Genomic DNA, 17714 nt, shown 5'->3' with positions numbered 1-17714 from the left:
AGACCACAACTCAGATTACAGAACCACCTAGAGAGGTTGTAGCTCCAGCCCCTCTATATCAGAAGATGACAGTTTCAACACCAGGTCAGGTTCAAAATGAGCACCTAACAACCTTTCAGTCTGTGAACCTGGAACTCACCACAACTTCAGACTCCACTACAGAGACTGAACACTCTACAACCCAGGTGATGACTACAGTTCCTTCTCCAAAGTACTCTCAGATGACACTTCCAGAACAGGTTCTCTTTCAGCATCCAAACCCAGCTGAAGTCACAGTTCAGTCTTTGGATCTGGGACTTAGCACAACTTCACAGCCTGATACTGAGGTAGAACTTTCTCAAACTACACAAGAGAGCACAACTCAGCCTGTAGATCCACCAAAGGAAGCTGTAGCTCAAGCCCCGGTCTATCAGGAAGTGACACTTGCAACATCTGGTAAAGATGCAGTTGAGAATCCAACCTTACCAATTGTCACATTTCAACTGTTGGACCTGGATCTAACCATACATCCAGAGCCTTACAGAGAGGCTTACAATTTAACAACCTTGAAGGAGACTACAATTTTTCCTCCAAAGTACTCTCAGGTGACACTACCAGAACAGGTTCATACTCAGGGTCCACATCCAAGTGAAGTTACATCTCACCCTTTGGATCTGGAACTTAGCATGTCTCCACAACCTACTCCTGAGGTAGAACTTTCTCAAACTGTACAGGAGACAAAAACTCAGGCCTCAGATCCAGCTAAAGAGGTTGTCACTACAGCACCAGGGTACCCAGATGTGACAATTCAAACACCAGATCAGGATAAAACTAAGTATCTAATACTGCCTGCTGCCTCATTTCAGCCTTTGGACCCGAAATTCACCATAAGTTCCGGGCCTACAATCCCACAAGAAAGTCCAGTTTCTCCTCCACAATACCGTCAGATGCCACTTTCAAAACAAGTTTATATTCAACAACCAAATCTAACTAAAGTTACCGTTCAACCTTTGGAACTGGAACTTACAGTAAGTCCAAGCCCCAATCTAAATGTTGAGACTTCTCCACATATACTGGAGATCCTTCCTGAACCTGAACAGCCGCATGAGGAGGTCACAGCAAAAGCTCCAGTGTTTTATGAAATAACACCAGTTCAGGATCCAACTCAGCATCTGGTTTCTCCTAAAGTCACAGTTCAACATATAAAAGTAGAATATGGACTAGCTTCACCATCCAGTGTGGAGACTGAACTTTTGCCAGCTACATACAGTATTACAGCTCTTCCTCCAATGCACCATGAGGTGACCCTTCTACCTGAAGACCAGGTTCAGACTCTGCATGGAAATCCAACTCAAGTCACAATTGAGCCCTCATACCCAGAATTTTCCATAGCTCCACCACCTGCTACAGTGGTTAAACGTTCTGCACCAGTTCAGTCTACAGAGTCATCTAAGGAGACTGTCGTTCAATCTCCATTACACCTCAAAGTGACAGTTCTAGCAATTGTCCATGCTCAATCTCAGCGTCTCAACTCAGAGGCTACACAATCCAAAGTCCCAGCAACCACTCATCCAGAAACTGTACATTCGATAGCCCTAACAACTACTTATCCAGAGACTACATATTCTACAGTCCCAACAGCTGTATCCCCTCCTTCAACACACTATGAGGTGATACTTTCACTGTCAAGCCAGGTTCAGACTCATCAGCCAAAGCCAACTGAAGTCACAATTTGGTCTTCACCCGCAAGCCAACAATCTTCCACACCACCACAGTCTGTTACACTAGTAAGCCCTTTTGCACCTATGATTGAGATCACAGCTCAGCAAATCCCAAGTGGCGTCACACTTGAACCTGTGGATCTTGGACCTACCATAACTCTATATGCTGGAAATTTTAATACAGAAAAAAATTTAATTTTCCAAAAGAAACCAAATGCCTCCATGAGCACCAACATATGTGACTTCTGCTTGTGTGAAAATCACACACTATTGTGTAATCATCTCAGCCCAATGCAGAAACTCCATCAGGTGCCTGTACCAAGTCCCAGCACCTACAAGGGCACCCTAACTGTTTTGTAAGAATCACCTTTTTCTTATTTCTGTTTTTCATTCTGCTTGACATGTCGGCCTTTTCCTCAACACCTTCCTGGACCTTCCTTGTCACCCCAACCAACACTGACTGACTTTCTGCTCTTACCTTTGCTTGTGAAGTTGTCTTTTAACCATAGTCTCCTCCTCCATTCATTTTTATTTAGCCCCATTATGTAATTATAATGAGTTCAACTTTGGCTCTTCCTATTTTTCCCTCCAGTCTCTTTATAACTCATCTCACTAGTGAGGATGCAGCAGAGAGGTGGGACCCAGGTCTTTCATGTGGTAACTCCACAACTCTAGGAAGGGCGCTTAGCTGGGAATGAACTTCCTCACCTGTAAAATGGGGAGCGTGTTAGCTACTCTCTCATAGGATTGTTGTGAGGCTTAGTTGACTCTGTGGGTACTGAATCTTAGTTCTTAGAATCCATGAGTGTTAGCTGTTAATACTTGCAATCTCCATTATGTTCAGAAACCTGTCTTTATCCTCGGATACATAATCTTTTGTGTGCAACTTGAAGCTAAGAACTGTGAGAGTCACGTATTATGTGTGTTGTATCTAGAACGTGAAAAGGATAAAGAGGGGACAAGGGAACAGTAAACCTTTCCCCATGGCTCGAAGGATGTCTATAATTATTGAACAGTAAAATCAGAGAGTACAACCTAGGCAAAGGCATGATTATAAGAAAGATGGGGAGATAGACAAGTCAGATTAAAAGCAAAGACATTATGTGAGGTCTGGAGTATCAACTGTAAGATTTAGGAAGTGGAGAGAGGAGACATGAAAAGCCACCAGACATTTTCAGGAAAGAAAGGAATTAAGACAGAAGAATTTTTTTAAAAAGACAGAACAGTAGTCTAATCTAGCCTGGAGTTCTGATTCTTCTGTCTGGACCATTTTAAAATCCACAAATATAATGGCCTCCAGGCCCTCCGCCATGACAGTCCATAAGAAGGAGAAGGTAGGATTTAGTAGCGACTGGCTAAATTTAGAGTTGGGCTCTAGAGTCTACAACACAGAGAGGAGTGGAATGTGAGCCCATGGGCTAGAAGTTCACCTTCTGAGGAAGTGTCTCAATGCTTGCACCAGTAGCCCTGCACCCTTAACTGCGTTCCCTTGGAACCTGAGAGATCTGGGAATTAGAGTCGATGGCGTCTTTTGTTGTCCATCGAGCACCTCCATGAGGGTGCAATGGTTTCTACTGATTCTTTTTCTGTTTATTTAAGTATATAAATTGTTTCTTCACAGAAATTTCCAAGGAAATATTATCTCTTACATTGACAAAAATGTATGGAAAGCATACCGTTGGGTTGAGAAACTGTGAGTATGTTTTCTCCAAATATGAATATAAAACAAAGAAACAAAAAACCCACTGCACTGTAAGTTCCTTCTTGGTCCAGGTTTTGAGACAAATACCCATGTGATGAGGCATTTCCTCTTCATAACCCAAATCAAGCCATATTGACTGAATTTCTCTGGTAAATTTTGTGGTGACTAAATGTCACAGAAGGAAGAACAATTGCCTAGCACAATGCATGAGACCATAGGTTCAGACACCATCAATTCTGCCAAAAATTGCTTTCCATTTTATTTTGCATGCACACCAAGCCAGAGCTTGTATGTAGAAGTCAGGGGGCAGCTTGTAGAACTTGTTTTTCTTCTACCATGTGGGCTCAAGAAACTGAATTCAAGTTTCAGTCTTGGCAACAAGTCCCCTTTCCCTTGAGGTCATTTTGCTACCCCACTTTTTAGATTAAATTTTATGGACTCTCTCTGGAAGCACTGACAATTTAAACTTGTCTCTCATGCAGAAGTCATCAATGATATTTTTGGCTGTTTTGGTTTTTTGAGACAATGTCTCTCCGTGTCACCTGGGCTAGCCTGAAACTCACTCAAGCAAACCAGGTGGTCCTCAAACTCAAAGAGATCTGCCTGCCTCTGCTTCTTGGGTGCTGGTTTAAAGCTGTGCGCCACCAGATCTGACCTATGATTACATTCTTAATGGATATAAATTAAATATCAGATATAGAGAAATCTTCCTTGTGCTCTAAGTTTTCACCACTGGGATGTTTGTGTTAGTTTTGTTTTTCTGTGATAAAGACCATGAACAAAAGCCACTGGGAGAGAAAAGAGTTTTACTTCAACTTAAAATTGTAACCCATCCTTACAGGAGCTTAAGAAAGAAGCCTACAAGTGTCAGGAATTGAGGCAGAGGCCCGGAGGAACACTGCTTACTGGCTCGCTCCCCATGGCTTGGGAAGTTTGTCTTCTTGTTCATCCCAGGCCCCCTGTCCTAGGATGACATTGCCCATAGTGGTCTGGGCCCTCCCATATCAGTAATTTATAAAGAAAATGTCCAACGTGCCCACAGTGAAGACATCTTCCCAGTTGAGATCTCCTCTTCACAGAGGACCCTAGTTTCTGTCAAGTTGAAAATAAACTAGAATAGGTAACTGCTACTCTGATTTTGGTATATATCCTTCCAGACATATTTGCATATAGAAAAACAGATTCGTCACAAATTCCTTTTTAATTTTTACATAAATGATAACATCCTGCAACTTGATGTTTTCTGCATATTGAAAGTTACTTTTTAACACATAGTTATTCTATTTCTTTCTAGTACTGCACATATATTTCATAGTGTGTGCACATCCATGAGAATTTAATATTATCCTGCTGGTGTTTAGGGACTATCTGATTTTGCTGTTACATGTCTGGCTGTAATAAATGTCCTGAATACCTTGGAGGAGTGATTCTATAGACCAGATATCTAGAAAAAGAGTCTTTAGGATCGAGACCATTGTACATGGGAAATTTTAATTGCCCTAAAAATAACTAGTGCCAACTTACACTCTAGGCAATAGCACGTGATAGTGTGTACCTCTTCATCCTATTTCACCACCAATGTTCTCCATCTGTTTGATGATTTTTGATCCAGGTAACCTTTTAATTTTCCAGAATCCTCAGTGAAAATTACCTGACTGAATTACATAAGGATTCATTCGAAGGCCTGCTATCCCTCCAGGTTTTGTAAGTTAGTTGAGCATATCTATTTGTAAGTAATGAGTTGTCTGTGGATGAATTCGATACTAACATCTCTTCAAGCAGTAAAGTTGTGCAATTATTGACTAGGTTTGCCAGTGCTTGCTTATAATCCTAGCACTGAGGAGGTGGAAAATGGGAGGACTGCTGCAAGTTGGAGATCTGCATGGTCTACATAGTGGGTTTCATACCTGTCCCAGGGCTGCTTGGCAAGAGCCTGGCTCTAAAACCAGGATAAAAGAAAATCTGCAGTTATGTCGGTCTGTGAGGGTGACAGCTTATCTCTAATATTAAAATGGCTTGTATGCATTTTAAATTATCTAAATCATATAGACAAGCTTCAAAAGTAGAAGAACTCCATTTACAGAAGGAAAATGTTAGTAGGATGTGAGCCATTACGGAAACTCACACGACCCTTGTTTTCTAAGGCATATGCTTCTATTTAGATCTTGGCATACCTCGATCAATTCTGGCTCATGTTCACATTCACTGTGGCTCATGAGTTGGGAGAGCTTTGACGCTCTTACAGGACTTGTGCAAGTTGATGTGACAGGGTGCCCGATAAGAACAACGTAAGGAGGCAAGATTCATTTTGGCCCTTCATCTCAGAAGTTTCCGGTTCCTGATAGCTGGCTCCATTGTGAAATGTGTTGAGGCAGAGCATGATTCTGGAAGGCTGTGGTAGAGCAAAGCCCAGAAAAGGTGAAAGAAGAAATGCCCAGCAATAAGCCACGTCCCCACGCACCTGCTCCCTCCAGTCAGGCACCGCCTTCTCCTAACACATTTAGGAAGGGACTCATCAGTAGGTTAATTCGTGGATGACCTTAGTGTCTTCTTGATAAATATACTCCCAGCTGAGAATCAAATCTCCATTATATGCTTTCTTATTTTCGGGGGGAGGGGGAGTGTTGGAGGGAGTGGAGGGTTTACTTTCTACCCAAACCATTAACGAAGCTAAAAAAAGAAAAAAGAGAATCAATAAAGAATGTGCAACATAAGCTATGAGTGTCCTGCAAAGTCCAAAATGTTTGCTAATCTAACCTTTAAAAAAAAAGAAACCGCGTGGTAGGACAGAAGGAATTAATCCTTCAAGCCATTGCATCTAAGACTAGAGAAGAGCCACCTGAATTAATTTGAAGGTGTGTGTGTGTGTGTGTGTGTGTGTATGTGTTTACATCTTTGTTTAGTGTGTGTGTGAGAGAGAGAGTTCTTGTCAGAGACAGGTGTGGAGATCAGATGACAGCTTGTAGGGTTTGGTTCTCTCCTTCCACCATGGGGGTCTGAGGGGTCGGACTCGGGACATTAGTCTTGGCCATAAGTATCCATATTCATTAAGACATCTCACCAGCCTCAGACAGGTCTCTTGGAGGGAAAGATGCTAGGCACTAAACACAAGAGTGGAGACAAAAGCCGGGCAGTGGTGGCGCACGCCTTTAATCCCAGCACTCGGGAGGCAGAGGCAGGCGGATTTCTGAGTTCGAGGCCAGCCTGGTCTACCGAGTGAGTTCCAGGACAGCCGGGGATATACAGAAAAACCCTGTCTCAAAAAACCAAAAAAAAAAAAAAACAAAAAACAACAAAAAAAAAGAGTGGAGACAAAAGTTAAAACCCTGTTAGAGGAACTCTCATGGGCACCTCTCCAGCCAGACCTTCTGGAGGTTTGAGTGCCAAGCCAAGGTACCATGAGGAGGACCATGGCACTGTAGCAATGCTTGCAAACAGCCAGAAGCGTCACGACATCACCTGAAGCATTTGCTAGAACTGGGTTCTGGCATCCCTCCTCAGTGGCAGTTACTGACTCAGCAAGTCTGAAGTAGAGCTGAGAACCTGTGTCAAGGGCCCCAGTACCTGGAATTACCTAGTAATTGCCTAGTAATTTCAGAACTTGGGAAGCTGAGGTAGGAAAACTGGGAGCTTAAGGGCAGCCTAGCCTACATGGAAAGACACATAAAAAAGTCATATAACCTCTCAACATGACTAACTCCAGAATCTATCAAGAGCTATAGTTTTATATATTTGAATATCATAAAGGGTGAAATTCTTGGGAGATGGATTGACTGGGTAAGCGGCTTTAAAATATTCAAATGCAAAGGTTTAGAGTTTAGACAAAAACAATATATTTTCAATTACCAACTTCTATTAGTTATACTTACTAGATTTCTAACAGCTAAGCAAAGCAATACTTCTCTTTTATATTTCCTAGGGATTTATCTTGCAATAAAATACATCACATTGAAAGAAGGACATTTGAGTCATTACCTTTTTTGAAATATATGTAAGTTACAATTATAAGCCCTTTATGTTTAAATTTCAATCCCCCCTGTGTGACTTCCAACTCTGCTAATAGGACTCAATAATAACCTAGATTAGAAAAAAAGACAAATATTGCATTTTTAAAAGTTGTTTGTTTTGGTGACGGGGACAAACCTAAGGTCTTGCACTTGCTACTCAAGTGCCCTCCTAGTGAGCTACATTCCTAGTTGTATATGTGTATGCTGGAAGTCAACGATGGCCTGTGAGGAGTGGGAAGGGAGCACAGAAGGATGGAGAACAAGAGAGGATAATAGAATAAAGATAAACCATCATGTTCCCTCGAGTGTGGGCAGGCATCCTGTGCTTGTGTATGTGACTGTGCGTGTGCAGGTGCATGTGTGACAGGAAAGTAAGACTGTATTGGGAGGGAGAAGGCCAGCAGAGTGAGATGGAGACTTAGTAGGACAGGTAAGAGCACGGTATAATGAGATAGAGGTAGCTATATAAAATTATCAGGATAAAACCCATTATTAGTACAATAACTAAAACTTTACTGCGGGTAGAAAGTCATGAACATTTCATGCCAAATCCATATAGTCTGTAATAAAGCTGAGTGTGAGAATTCTGATTAGTCAGAGTGACTGTGACAGTTCTCACTCCGTGTGTGACAGTGCCCCCCTGACAATTGTGGATAAGCTGCTGGCATCTGGTGAGCAGATGTCACAGCATCGTAACTGTTCCTAACCATCCTCCGGTATATAGGACAAACCTATACAACAAAGAGTAGTCCAACCCCTAATGTCAATGGTGCTAAAAAGAAAAAAAAAAACCCTATCAAAGAAGTAAAGTTCTTTGGGAGAAAATTTTGAACATTTACTGTGGCTAATGTATTACATAATGTAAATATAAGAAGTGTAAACCATAAGCCAGTGTCATCCTCAGAATTCTTTAGCAAAGTGAGAAAATATTGAGCTTATGTTCAATTATATATAAATTAGAATCACAACAAACAGGAATGTCCTAGAGAGTATCTTTTCACCAGCTTATGTCTTTTTATTGTTATTATTTTAGAAACCTTGGGTGCAATTTACTCACTGAACTGTCCTTTGGAACATTTCAAGCATGGCACGGAATGCAGTTTTTACAGCAGTTGTAAGTGAAGTAGAAGTTAACTAAGCATACGTAAATACTTATTTGTGCGTCTAAAAGAATGCAGTATTGACTTACTGGGTGCAAACACTGTGTAAACTGGGGAAAGTTTGTCTTAAGGTCCATCCATTCTTTTCCAACGAGGAAACTAAGGCAGAGGAGGCCAGGGCCTTGAGTAAATTACAGGACATGCTCTGCTTTCCTAGTCCTGACTCTCAGCTCAGGCACAAGTGACACCACTCAAGCCATGTTCACTAGGCGTGGTCATGAGGGCCCGGTGCTGTGCTCTGACGTGTGAACGCTTTTGGAAACCCACTTGTGAGTTTCGCTCTGATTTCCACCTCCCATGCACAGTGCCCAGCTGCTTGAATGACTGCCACACAGAGCTGCAAAAAAAAAAATAATAATAACATCAAGGCCTGCAGGGAGCAAAAGATGTAGATCACTTCTTAGTCATGAAAAGGAGAAAATTCCTCAGCCCTGAGGCTTCTCTCCCCATGATCCAAAATGTTCTTTTTCAGGAAGTCTGTGCCTCTGAGGTCATGGATTATCTGTAAATAAAAGGCACCTTTGCAGCATGGGAAAAGATGCTATTTGCACTGAACTGTGTGGCTGAAAATATTCATAAAGAAAATGCATTGCAAGCCGGGCATTGGTGGCACATGCCTTTAATCCCAGCACTTGGGAGGCAGAGGCAGGTGGATTTCTGAGTTCAAGGCCAGCCTGGTGTACAGAGTGAGTTCCAGGACAGCCAGGGCTACACAGAGAAACCCTGTCTCAAAAAGCAAAGAGAGGGGGGGAGAAGAAAGAAAGAAAGAAAGAAAGAAAGAAAGAAAGAAAGAAAGAAAGAGAAGGAAGGAAGGAAGGAGGGAAGGAAAGAAGGAAGGAAGGAAGGAAGGAAGGAAGGAAGGAAGGAAGGAAAGAAAGAAAGAAAGAAAGAAAGAAAGAAAGAAAGAAAGAAAGAAAAAGAAAGAAAGAAAGAAAGAGCATCAGCCTGGAGTATATTTTTCTTGTCAGGCACAGTGGCTCATGCCTTTAATTCCAGTACTCAGGAGGCAGAGAAAGTGGATCTCTGTGAATTTAAGGCCAGCCTGGCCTGAAAAGCAAGTCCAGGACCACCAGGGCTGTTACACAGGGAAACTCTGTCTTAAATTTAAAAAAAAAAAAAAAAAGAATATTTCTTTCCCAAGAAAAAGGTTTTTTTTTCCTTTAGAATAAAGGAATTTATTTTAGAAAAAAATAAAATTCATGTTGTTTGTTAAGCATGGTGGCACATGCTCTAGTGCCAGAGACTGCACTCAAGAGAACGAAGCGTGAGTTTGGGACTAACCAGGGACATTGCATGTTCTAGCCAAGGCTGGACTACAGAGTTCAACCTCATCTTAAAAGACATTTTATATGCTTTTCTGTGATCAGAAGGACATTATAAACTCAAAACGAAATTTCCCTCTGAACTTGACTTTGGGTGACTATACCTGTCTGGCAGGTCAGATACCCAGATTCACAGTTGGTCCCCATTGGAGGAAGAGTTGGAATGTGCTGCAGCTGGATGGACTGCTCTGTGGACACTCTGTAGCACTCACCTCTCTCTGGTACAATTTGCTGACTACTAACTTGGGGAAAGGAAGAAGAGCATCTGCTTTTCAGGTAGAGTAGGAAAGACTCAAGCAAGAGACACTGGCTTGCTGTCTCTAGTTCCTGTGTCCATCTTAACAGAAAGGGAAGTTGCTTCCTGGTGACGAGAAAAGCAGAACTCACTGGGATTGGACATTGGTATTCACGTCATGTGATCTGAATGGAACTATACCTCTCAGAATTCAGTTACCATCACAGACTGGCACAGTGAGGCACGCACAGTGTGTGCTGGTGGGTCCAGCTACTCAGATGCTGAAGCAGAGCCCAAGAGTTGAAGGCTGACCTATTCAGGACAATAAGAACTCAGTTAAAAAAATTGACAACATTGGACACAACCCACTAAGTGTGTGCAGGGAGCTAGACTCCTCTGTCAGGATCCAACACCCAACTCTTTGTAATAGACAGTTTTCTTCAAGAAATATGTCTCATGGTAGCTGTCTTAGTTAGGGTTTTATTGCTGTAAACAGACACCATGACCAAGACAACTCTTATAATGACAACATTGAATCGGGGCTGGCTTATAGGTTCAGAGGTCAGTCCATTATTGTCAAGGTGGGAACATGGCAGCATCCAAGCAGGCATAGTGCAGGAGGAGCTGAGAGTTCTATATCTTGTTCTGAAGGCTGCTAGCAGAATACTGATTTCCAGGCAGCTAGGATGAGGGTCTTAAACCCCACACCGACAATGCCATGCCTACCCCCAAAAAGGTCACACCTACTGGAACAGGGCCACATCTTCTAATAGTGTCACTCTCTGGACCGAGCATATGCAAACAAGTAGCACACAAACTTCTTGAATCTTTCCAAAGGCATGTTGCCAAAGGCAAGAACAGGTATCCCGAGAGTCTCTCTTCCATCTCTTGTATTTTGTTGGAGATGCTTGCGTCTGTAATTCTTGTTCACTCACCTAGATTTTCCATTTCCAGAATTTGCTCAGTTTGTGTTTTCTTTATTGCTTCCATTTTCATTCTCAGGTCTTGAACAGTTTTGTTTGTCTCATTCAACTCTGTTTTTTTTTTTCTTGGCTTTCTTTAAGGTTTATTATTCATTTCCTCCTATTTTTTTGTTTCTTTTCCTTGATTTCTTTAAGGGATGTATTCATTTCCTCTTTAAGGACCTCTCTCGCCTTCATAAAGTTCAGCTTAAGGTTGTTGTCTTGTGCTTCAGCTGTGTTGGGATATTCAGGGCTTGCTGTAGTAGGATAACTGGGCTCTGGTGCTGACATATTCCCTTTGCTGTGGTTGTGTTCTTACACTGGTGTCTAGGCATCTGGGTTGAGGATGGAGGATAATTGCACTTTCTCCAGGCCAGGCGCTTCTGCTCCATCTTCCTTCCAACCACTCTCCCTCTGTCCTCCTCTGTTTGATAGCCCTGCAACTCCTCCTCTTCCCCTCCTCTTCCCATCTTGCACAGAGAACCCGCATCCTCATTTTTGGCCAATGAACAGCTACTTGTCATCTTGTATTAGCCAATCAGATGATTAAGGGAAATTCCTCTATAGGCATGGACTCTGGTGGGACACAAGCTTCTTGTATCTTTTCCAAAGGCAAGTTGCCAAGGGAGAGAAGAAAAATTCTGTGACACCTGATATGTGATTCCTGGAATATTTGGGGGTTGAAATTCTATTTTCCCTGCATTATAAAAGTTTGTACAAAGGTCCCAAGTTAGTTAAGGGTTAGGCCCCTCAAGATCCATAGACACCTCTGATTCTAGGTACCTACTGAATACAGCCTCCATGTTACTGTCAAACACTGATGCTACGTGTTAGCAGTACCCCAGGAGCAGGTGCTCTGGAGTCTGAAATTCAGGTAAAAAATACACCAAAAGCTCATTAGTTACATGCCATTGTTTGATTGGTAGCAGGAATCTTTCCTCATTTGTATGAAAAATGTTACAAAAAAAATATGGTTGATAATCTAAATGATAAATGTATCTCCCACCTCCTTCCAACTTTAAAAATGCTTCTCCTTCATTTCCCTAAGCAAATCCAGACTGATGGCTTGTTTTTTTTTTTTTAATTCTTTTGCTACTAACTGCTAAAAGTTCATTGTTGCTACTAATAAACTCCCTGGAAGTCTTCACTTGGGAGAAGAGCTACACATTATTCAGACCGAGCACGTTCATATGATAGGTTGGCTATGGTTATGTCAAGAGCATAACCCTGAAAGGAAATGAAAGGAAAATCCAAGTCTTATCCCTGCTGAAGTATCTGCACACCCCTAAGTATATCCATGGGGTGAATGGCCTTCTGGGGGAAAAATCACCTTCTGGGTGAAGTTTCTAGAACTAGAGAATGCTTGGTAAGGTCACATACAGACAAGTCTGGTCTCACTAGGGGCCACCAATTCCCTAGGATTGAGGCTTTGAAGGAGCTACAGCTCGATTCTGCTCCCTCTCACAGTGAGGCCGTGTATGTGTGTGTGTGTGTGTGTGCACACGCACATGTGCGTGTGTGTTTTAAGGTTGCCACTGAGCTAAGATGAGGAATGATTTAGGTGAAGTAAAGACAACACAAATCCTATCGTTCTCACAGAAATTGAGTTGACTTTCTTGAATAAATGATTGATTCCGGAGTGTGGCAAGTCTTTGGTTAACTTTCCACAGTTCGATAATTCATTCTTTTACACCGGATGAGCTCTGGTGTCCTTACTGAACTGTTTTCAATGATATCAACATGTTGTCTCAATGACAACGGGCCAATTAAATGTTAATCACGGGACATGATTAAGGAAAAGGAATAAAAGGAAACCATAATTCTTACAGTAGCATTCTCGGATGAGCACATGAGGTTGAAGCAGTTAACTTCTAAGCCACTCGTGCTGGTGTGTAATCCCAGCACATGGGAGGTAAAGCTAGGAAGATCAGAGTAGCAAAGTCACCCTGAGCTGTATAGTGAGTTCAAGGTTGAGGCTAGCCTGTTTCTTTTCTTTTTTTTTTTTTTAAGTTATTTCAAACCCATTATTTTATACTATTAATACACTCTTAAAATGTGCATTTTCAACCTTTACTTATTACTTTGCGTGTGCCATGGTACAACTGGGAAAGACAACTGGGCTCAGGGACTGAACTACAGTTGTCAAGTTGACAGTAAGGCCCCTACCTACTAACTGCCATTTCTGCCAACTGGCCAGCCCCAGGAAATTGTGTTTGTAAAAGTTTTCTAGAAAGAAAATGATCAAAATATATTGTGTGAGCTTTAGCTTAGCAAGAACACACATCAGCCGTGCATGAAATCCTAGGTTCAATCCCCATCCCTGTCAAAAAATAAAGAAAAAGAAAGGCACTTAGGTGTGGAGATGGTTTCGAAAGTAAAGTTGCTGCATAAGTCGGGTGGCCTGTTTGACTCCCGGACCCAGTGTATAGGGAAAACAGACTCCTCAAAAGTGTTTGCTGACATCCACAGCCCCCTGGCACTCACACACACAGCCTGGCATAATTATAAAAAATAAAATTTAAAACTGTCCTAACCTAAGCCTCAAGAGGAAGATTTAATTGTAGCTCTCTTAAATCCCCTTTCTCCATACTTTGGAATCAGAACTAACCTCAAATTTCAATTTTGATTTTTTTTTTTTTTGCATGCCCTTAGCAGATGAGGACAAGTTATACAAACCTTGTGTGCCTTGGTTTCCTCATCTGGAAAGCAGGGGCGGTGGTTGGAGAGATGGCTCAGTACCACAGGGCGCATCTTGCGCTTGCAGAGGACAAAGTTCCACAGGCTCTGACTCCCTCTTGTGGACTCCTCAGACACTGCCCCTGCTCCCCACACACGTAAACACTTCATTTAATTTAAAATAAACGTTTTTAAAGAAAATGAGGTGATGCTTACCCTAGCACCTATGGTCAGGGTTAAACATGCCAGGATCACAGGTGCTTGGGAGCTGAGGTGATTGTTGATATGAGGTATACTGATTTGGGAACAGACTAAAGCTAAGCGTTTTTTCCCTGTTTCACTTCATTTCTCCTATTTTATTTTGTTTTTGTTTGTCGGCCTGGGAAACTAAACAAGGTCCTCTGTCAAGAGAGCAGGAGAGAGAATGTATTAATTTTATTGGCGTATAAACAATGTTGCTTACTTATCCCATAAACACTTGGTAAATACCATGGTTAGTTCAGGTGCCCTTCCAGGCACAGGGGTGATGGTGGCGACAAGGTACCGTCTTTGTCCTCCTGAGCTCATGACCAGGAGCCTGGCACATACACAGGCTCACTTAGTCTGTGATGATCAAGAGCACAAGTGAGACCATGTGGTGGAGCCAGGCTTTGATAGGAGCCCTACTGTGACAGGGGGACAGCTGTGACAGGGGGACAGCTGTGACAGGGGGCCAGCTGGGACAGGGGCTTGGTTGGCTGTGACAGGGGCTCAGATGTGACAGGGGCTCAGCTGTGACAGGGGCTCAGCTGTGACAGGAGCCTGCTATGACAGGGGCCTGCTGTGACAGGGGCCTGCTGTGACAGGAGCCTGCTGTGACAGGGGCCCAGCTCTGTGTGAGCTGTAGCTTAGTGAAAACATGCACTACTTGTGCACCAAGAAACAGTCTTTCTTTTTCTCCAAAGCCAGGGAAACTGTCCTATTATTTTTCTTGACTACAAAGTGTTTTATATTTCTAAAAATGGACAAACACCTTGAATTATGGGAGACATTAAAAATAGCCTTTTCCAGTGAGGTAGAGTGGCACATCCCTTTAATCCCAGCACTTGGGAGGCAGAGGCAGGAGGATCTCTGAGTTCCAGGACACTCTGGTCCACAGAACAAGCTCCAGGACAGCCAGGGCTATAAGGAAGGACTAAATAAATAAATAAATAAATAAATCCAAAAACAAAATAAAGCCTTTTCTATACAGGAAGAGGTTTACCACCAGTGTAATTGTTTGATAGATTTCTGACCTAGAAATTCTTAACGTTTCTTTTCTTTGTATTTTGCCTTTTTTTCTTTTTCTCTATTTTTTCTCTTTTATTTTCCATACATGTGGATAATCTTCAAAGGAAGACTGTTCACGGATTCTAAGGGTGATTTATAGGTTAAAAAGTATTAAATATGACATATCTGTATACACATATATTTATATTCCATACTGAGGAATGAAGGTGAACTTGTGCAGTGGGATGAAGTAGGTTGAACTGTGTGTAATATGAATCCCACTGCTTTTTCAGAATCCTCAACCGTAACCCTCTGACAGCTGTCGAAGATCCTTTCCTTTTTAAGTTGCCAACATTAAAATCTCTGTAAGTATTTGGGTTCCTACGATGATTTCTGCCCTTTGTTTGTTTGTTTGTTTGTTTATGGTTTTTTTCGAGACAGGTTTTCTCTGTGTAGCCCTGGCTGTCCTGGCACTCACTTTGTAGAACAGGCTGGCCTCAAACTCAGAAATTCACCTACCGCTGCCTCCCAAGTGCTGGGATTAAAGGCATGTGCCACCACCGCCCGGCTCCTTTGTTTATTTTTTGTCAAGAGGGAATTTTGCATTAATAAAAAAAAATCAGAATTTTAGTTTTAACTATATTGTTGGGGGGAAAAAGTCATTGAAAAAAGAGTGGAAAGCCTGGAGAGGTGGCACACATTCTTAATCCCAGCACTTGGAAGGCAGAGGCAGGGGATCTCTGTGAGTTACAGACCAGCCAGCTCTACATGGAGACACTGTTTTAAAACTTAAAATGAAAATGAAAGAAATAAAAGTTAAGAGTCCTGACAAGATAGCTCAGCAAATAAAGGGGCTTGCCATCAAGCCTGAGGACCCAAGTTCAAGAACTAGCTCACACTATTTGTCCTCTGACATCCACATATCCACTATGGCACATGTGTACATACATACATACATACATACATACATACATACATACACACATAACTATGCATATATATGGGAAAATATAAAAAGGGTAAAGAAATGATACAATAGGCAAGATATTCAGCTGAGGATGAAATGTGTTTAAGAACACAGGGATGTTTATGTAAACACATGTAGGAATATCATCTCAGAAAGCGAAGAACCAGAAGTGTACACTGCTTTTTAAAATAAGAAACATTTCAAGTGTATGGATGTTCTCTCTCTGAATGCCTATCAGTCTGTGCATACAGTGCCCATAAATGCCTGGAGTTACAGATAGGTGGGAGTCTGCCGATTCGGGAATGGAACCCTAGTCCTCTGAAAGAACGAAATGTTTAAAGGCCAAACCCCAGTGTGTACTATTTTTAAAAAGATGAGCCGTGTTTGATTCCAGCACCCACACTGGGCCTCTCACAACTGCCCGGAACTCCAGCTCCAGCTCCAGGAAATCTGACACCTTTGTTCTCTGTGGGTACCTCCTACACACAAACACACACACACACACACACACACACACACACACACACACACATGCTAAGTCTTTTCTTTAAAATGAAAAGGAAGTTGGGGAGATGGCTCAGTGGTTCTGCTAGAGGACTCAGGTTCAGTTCTCAGCATACATAGCAGGTGGCTCACATAGCAGGTGGCTCACACCGTCCGGAACTCCAGGGCATCTGTTGTCTTCTGGCCTCAACAGGCACCTGAACGCACACATACACACATAAATAGTAAATACGCATTTTTTTAGAATAAATAAGAAAATGAGGCTCTGTGTGATTATGCACATCTTTAGTGTCAACACTTAGGAAGCAGAAGCAGACAGGTTGCTGTAAACTTAAGGCCAGCCTGGCTACACAGAAAAACCCTGGCTCAAAAATTAAAATACCCCAGCTTCCTGTGTCTTTACTATAAATAGTGTATACAGATGGACAGAACTTAAAATAAATGGGCTTTAAATATTTGAAATTTAAGTGAAAAATAAGAACTATAGAGTGGTAGTTACAGTAGGGAGAATCCAACATAAACGTGAGAGGTGAGAGAGTGCAATAAAGACATGTTCGAGTCTATGCTGAGGTCATTCATTTGAGGATGGAAATGGCAAACTTCCTTCTTTTTTCAAAAGGAGCTCAGTGAAATAATCTCTTCTATGACAACAAGATTTTATTTTTATTTGTTTACCTGTATGATATATGTGTCTGTATGCTAATATGTCCACATGTGTGCGCAAGTGTCTGGAGAGGCCAGAAGAGGGCAGCAGACGCTCTGGAGTTGGAGCTGCAGATGGTTGTGAGCTGCCCTGTGTAGCTACTGGCAACTGAACTCAGGTCTGAGAAGTACAGGCCTTCAACCTCCAAGGCATCTCTCCAACAAGACAGTAAATCTTGAGCCAAGTTAGTTTTATAGGAAAGCTGACGGTTAAGTAAGTGTGTGGTGAAATGGTTCGTCATGAAGTCTGTCTGTCTCCTTCAGGGACCTGGGGGCCACACAGGTGCAACTCACGACGGTTGAGAACATCCTCATGATGACTCTGGAGCTGGAACAGCTGTAAGGTTTATCTTCTTAGAATGATTTCACTTTGGTTTAAAAATGTTAGCATGTGTGTCTGTGTGTGCCTGTGTGTACGTGTCTGTGTGTGTGTGTGTCTGTGTGTACGTGTCTGTGTGTATGTGCCTGTGTGTGTGTGTGTCTGTGTGTGTGTGTCTGTGTGTGTGTCTGTGTGTGGGTGTGTGTCTGT

The 17714-nt window shown here is 42.2% G+C and overlaps 1 protein-coding gene across 1 annotated transcript in view; it reads left to right on the top strand.

Annotated features, from left to right (window-relative positions):
• The first annotated feature begins 1784 nt into the window (after positions 1-1784).
• LOC114632086 (leucine-rich repeat-containing protein 37A2-like) overlaps positions 1785-17714 on the top strand; it is a 28725-nt gene continuing 12795 nt past the window's right edge. Inside the window, exons 1-7 of the mRNA XM_028780556.1 lie at positions 1785-2056; positions 3322-3393; positions 5035-5106; positions 7322-7393; positions 8443-8523; positions 15306-15377; positions 17450-17524. Coding sequence (XP_028636389.1) covers positions 1785-2056; positions 3322-3393; positions 5035-5106; positions 7322-7393; positions 8443-8523; positions 15306-15377; positions 17450-17524 — 716 coding nt within the window. The remainder of the gene's footprint in view (positions 2057-3321; positions 3394-5034; positions 5107-7321; positions 7394-8442; positions 8524-15305; positions 15378-17449; positions 17525-17714) is intronic.

The sequence above is a fragment of the Grammomys surdaster genome, unplaced genomic scaffold (genome assembly GCF_004785775.1).
Source record: "Grammomys surdaster isolate TR1022 unplaced genomic scaffold, NIH_TR_1.0 371, whole genome shotgun sequence".
NCBI classification, from domain to species: Eukaryota; Metazoa; Chordata; class Mammalia; order Rodentia; family Muridae; genus Grammomys; species Grammomys surdaster.
This window is presented reverse-complemented; position numbering and strand designations above follow the sequence as displayed.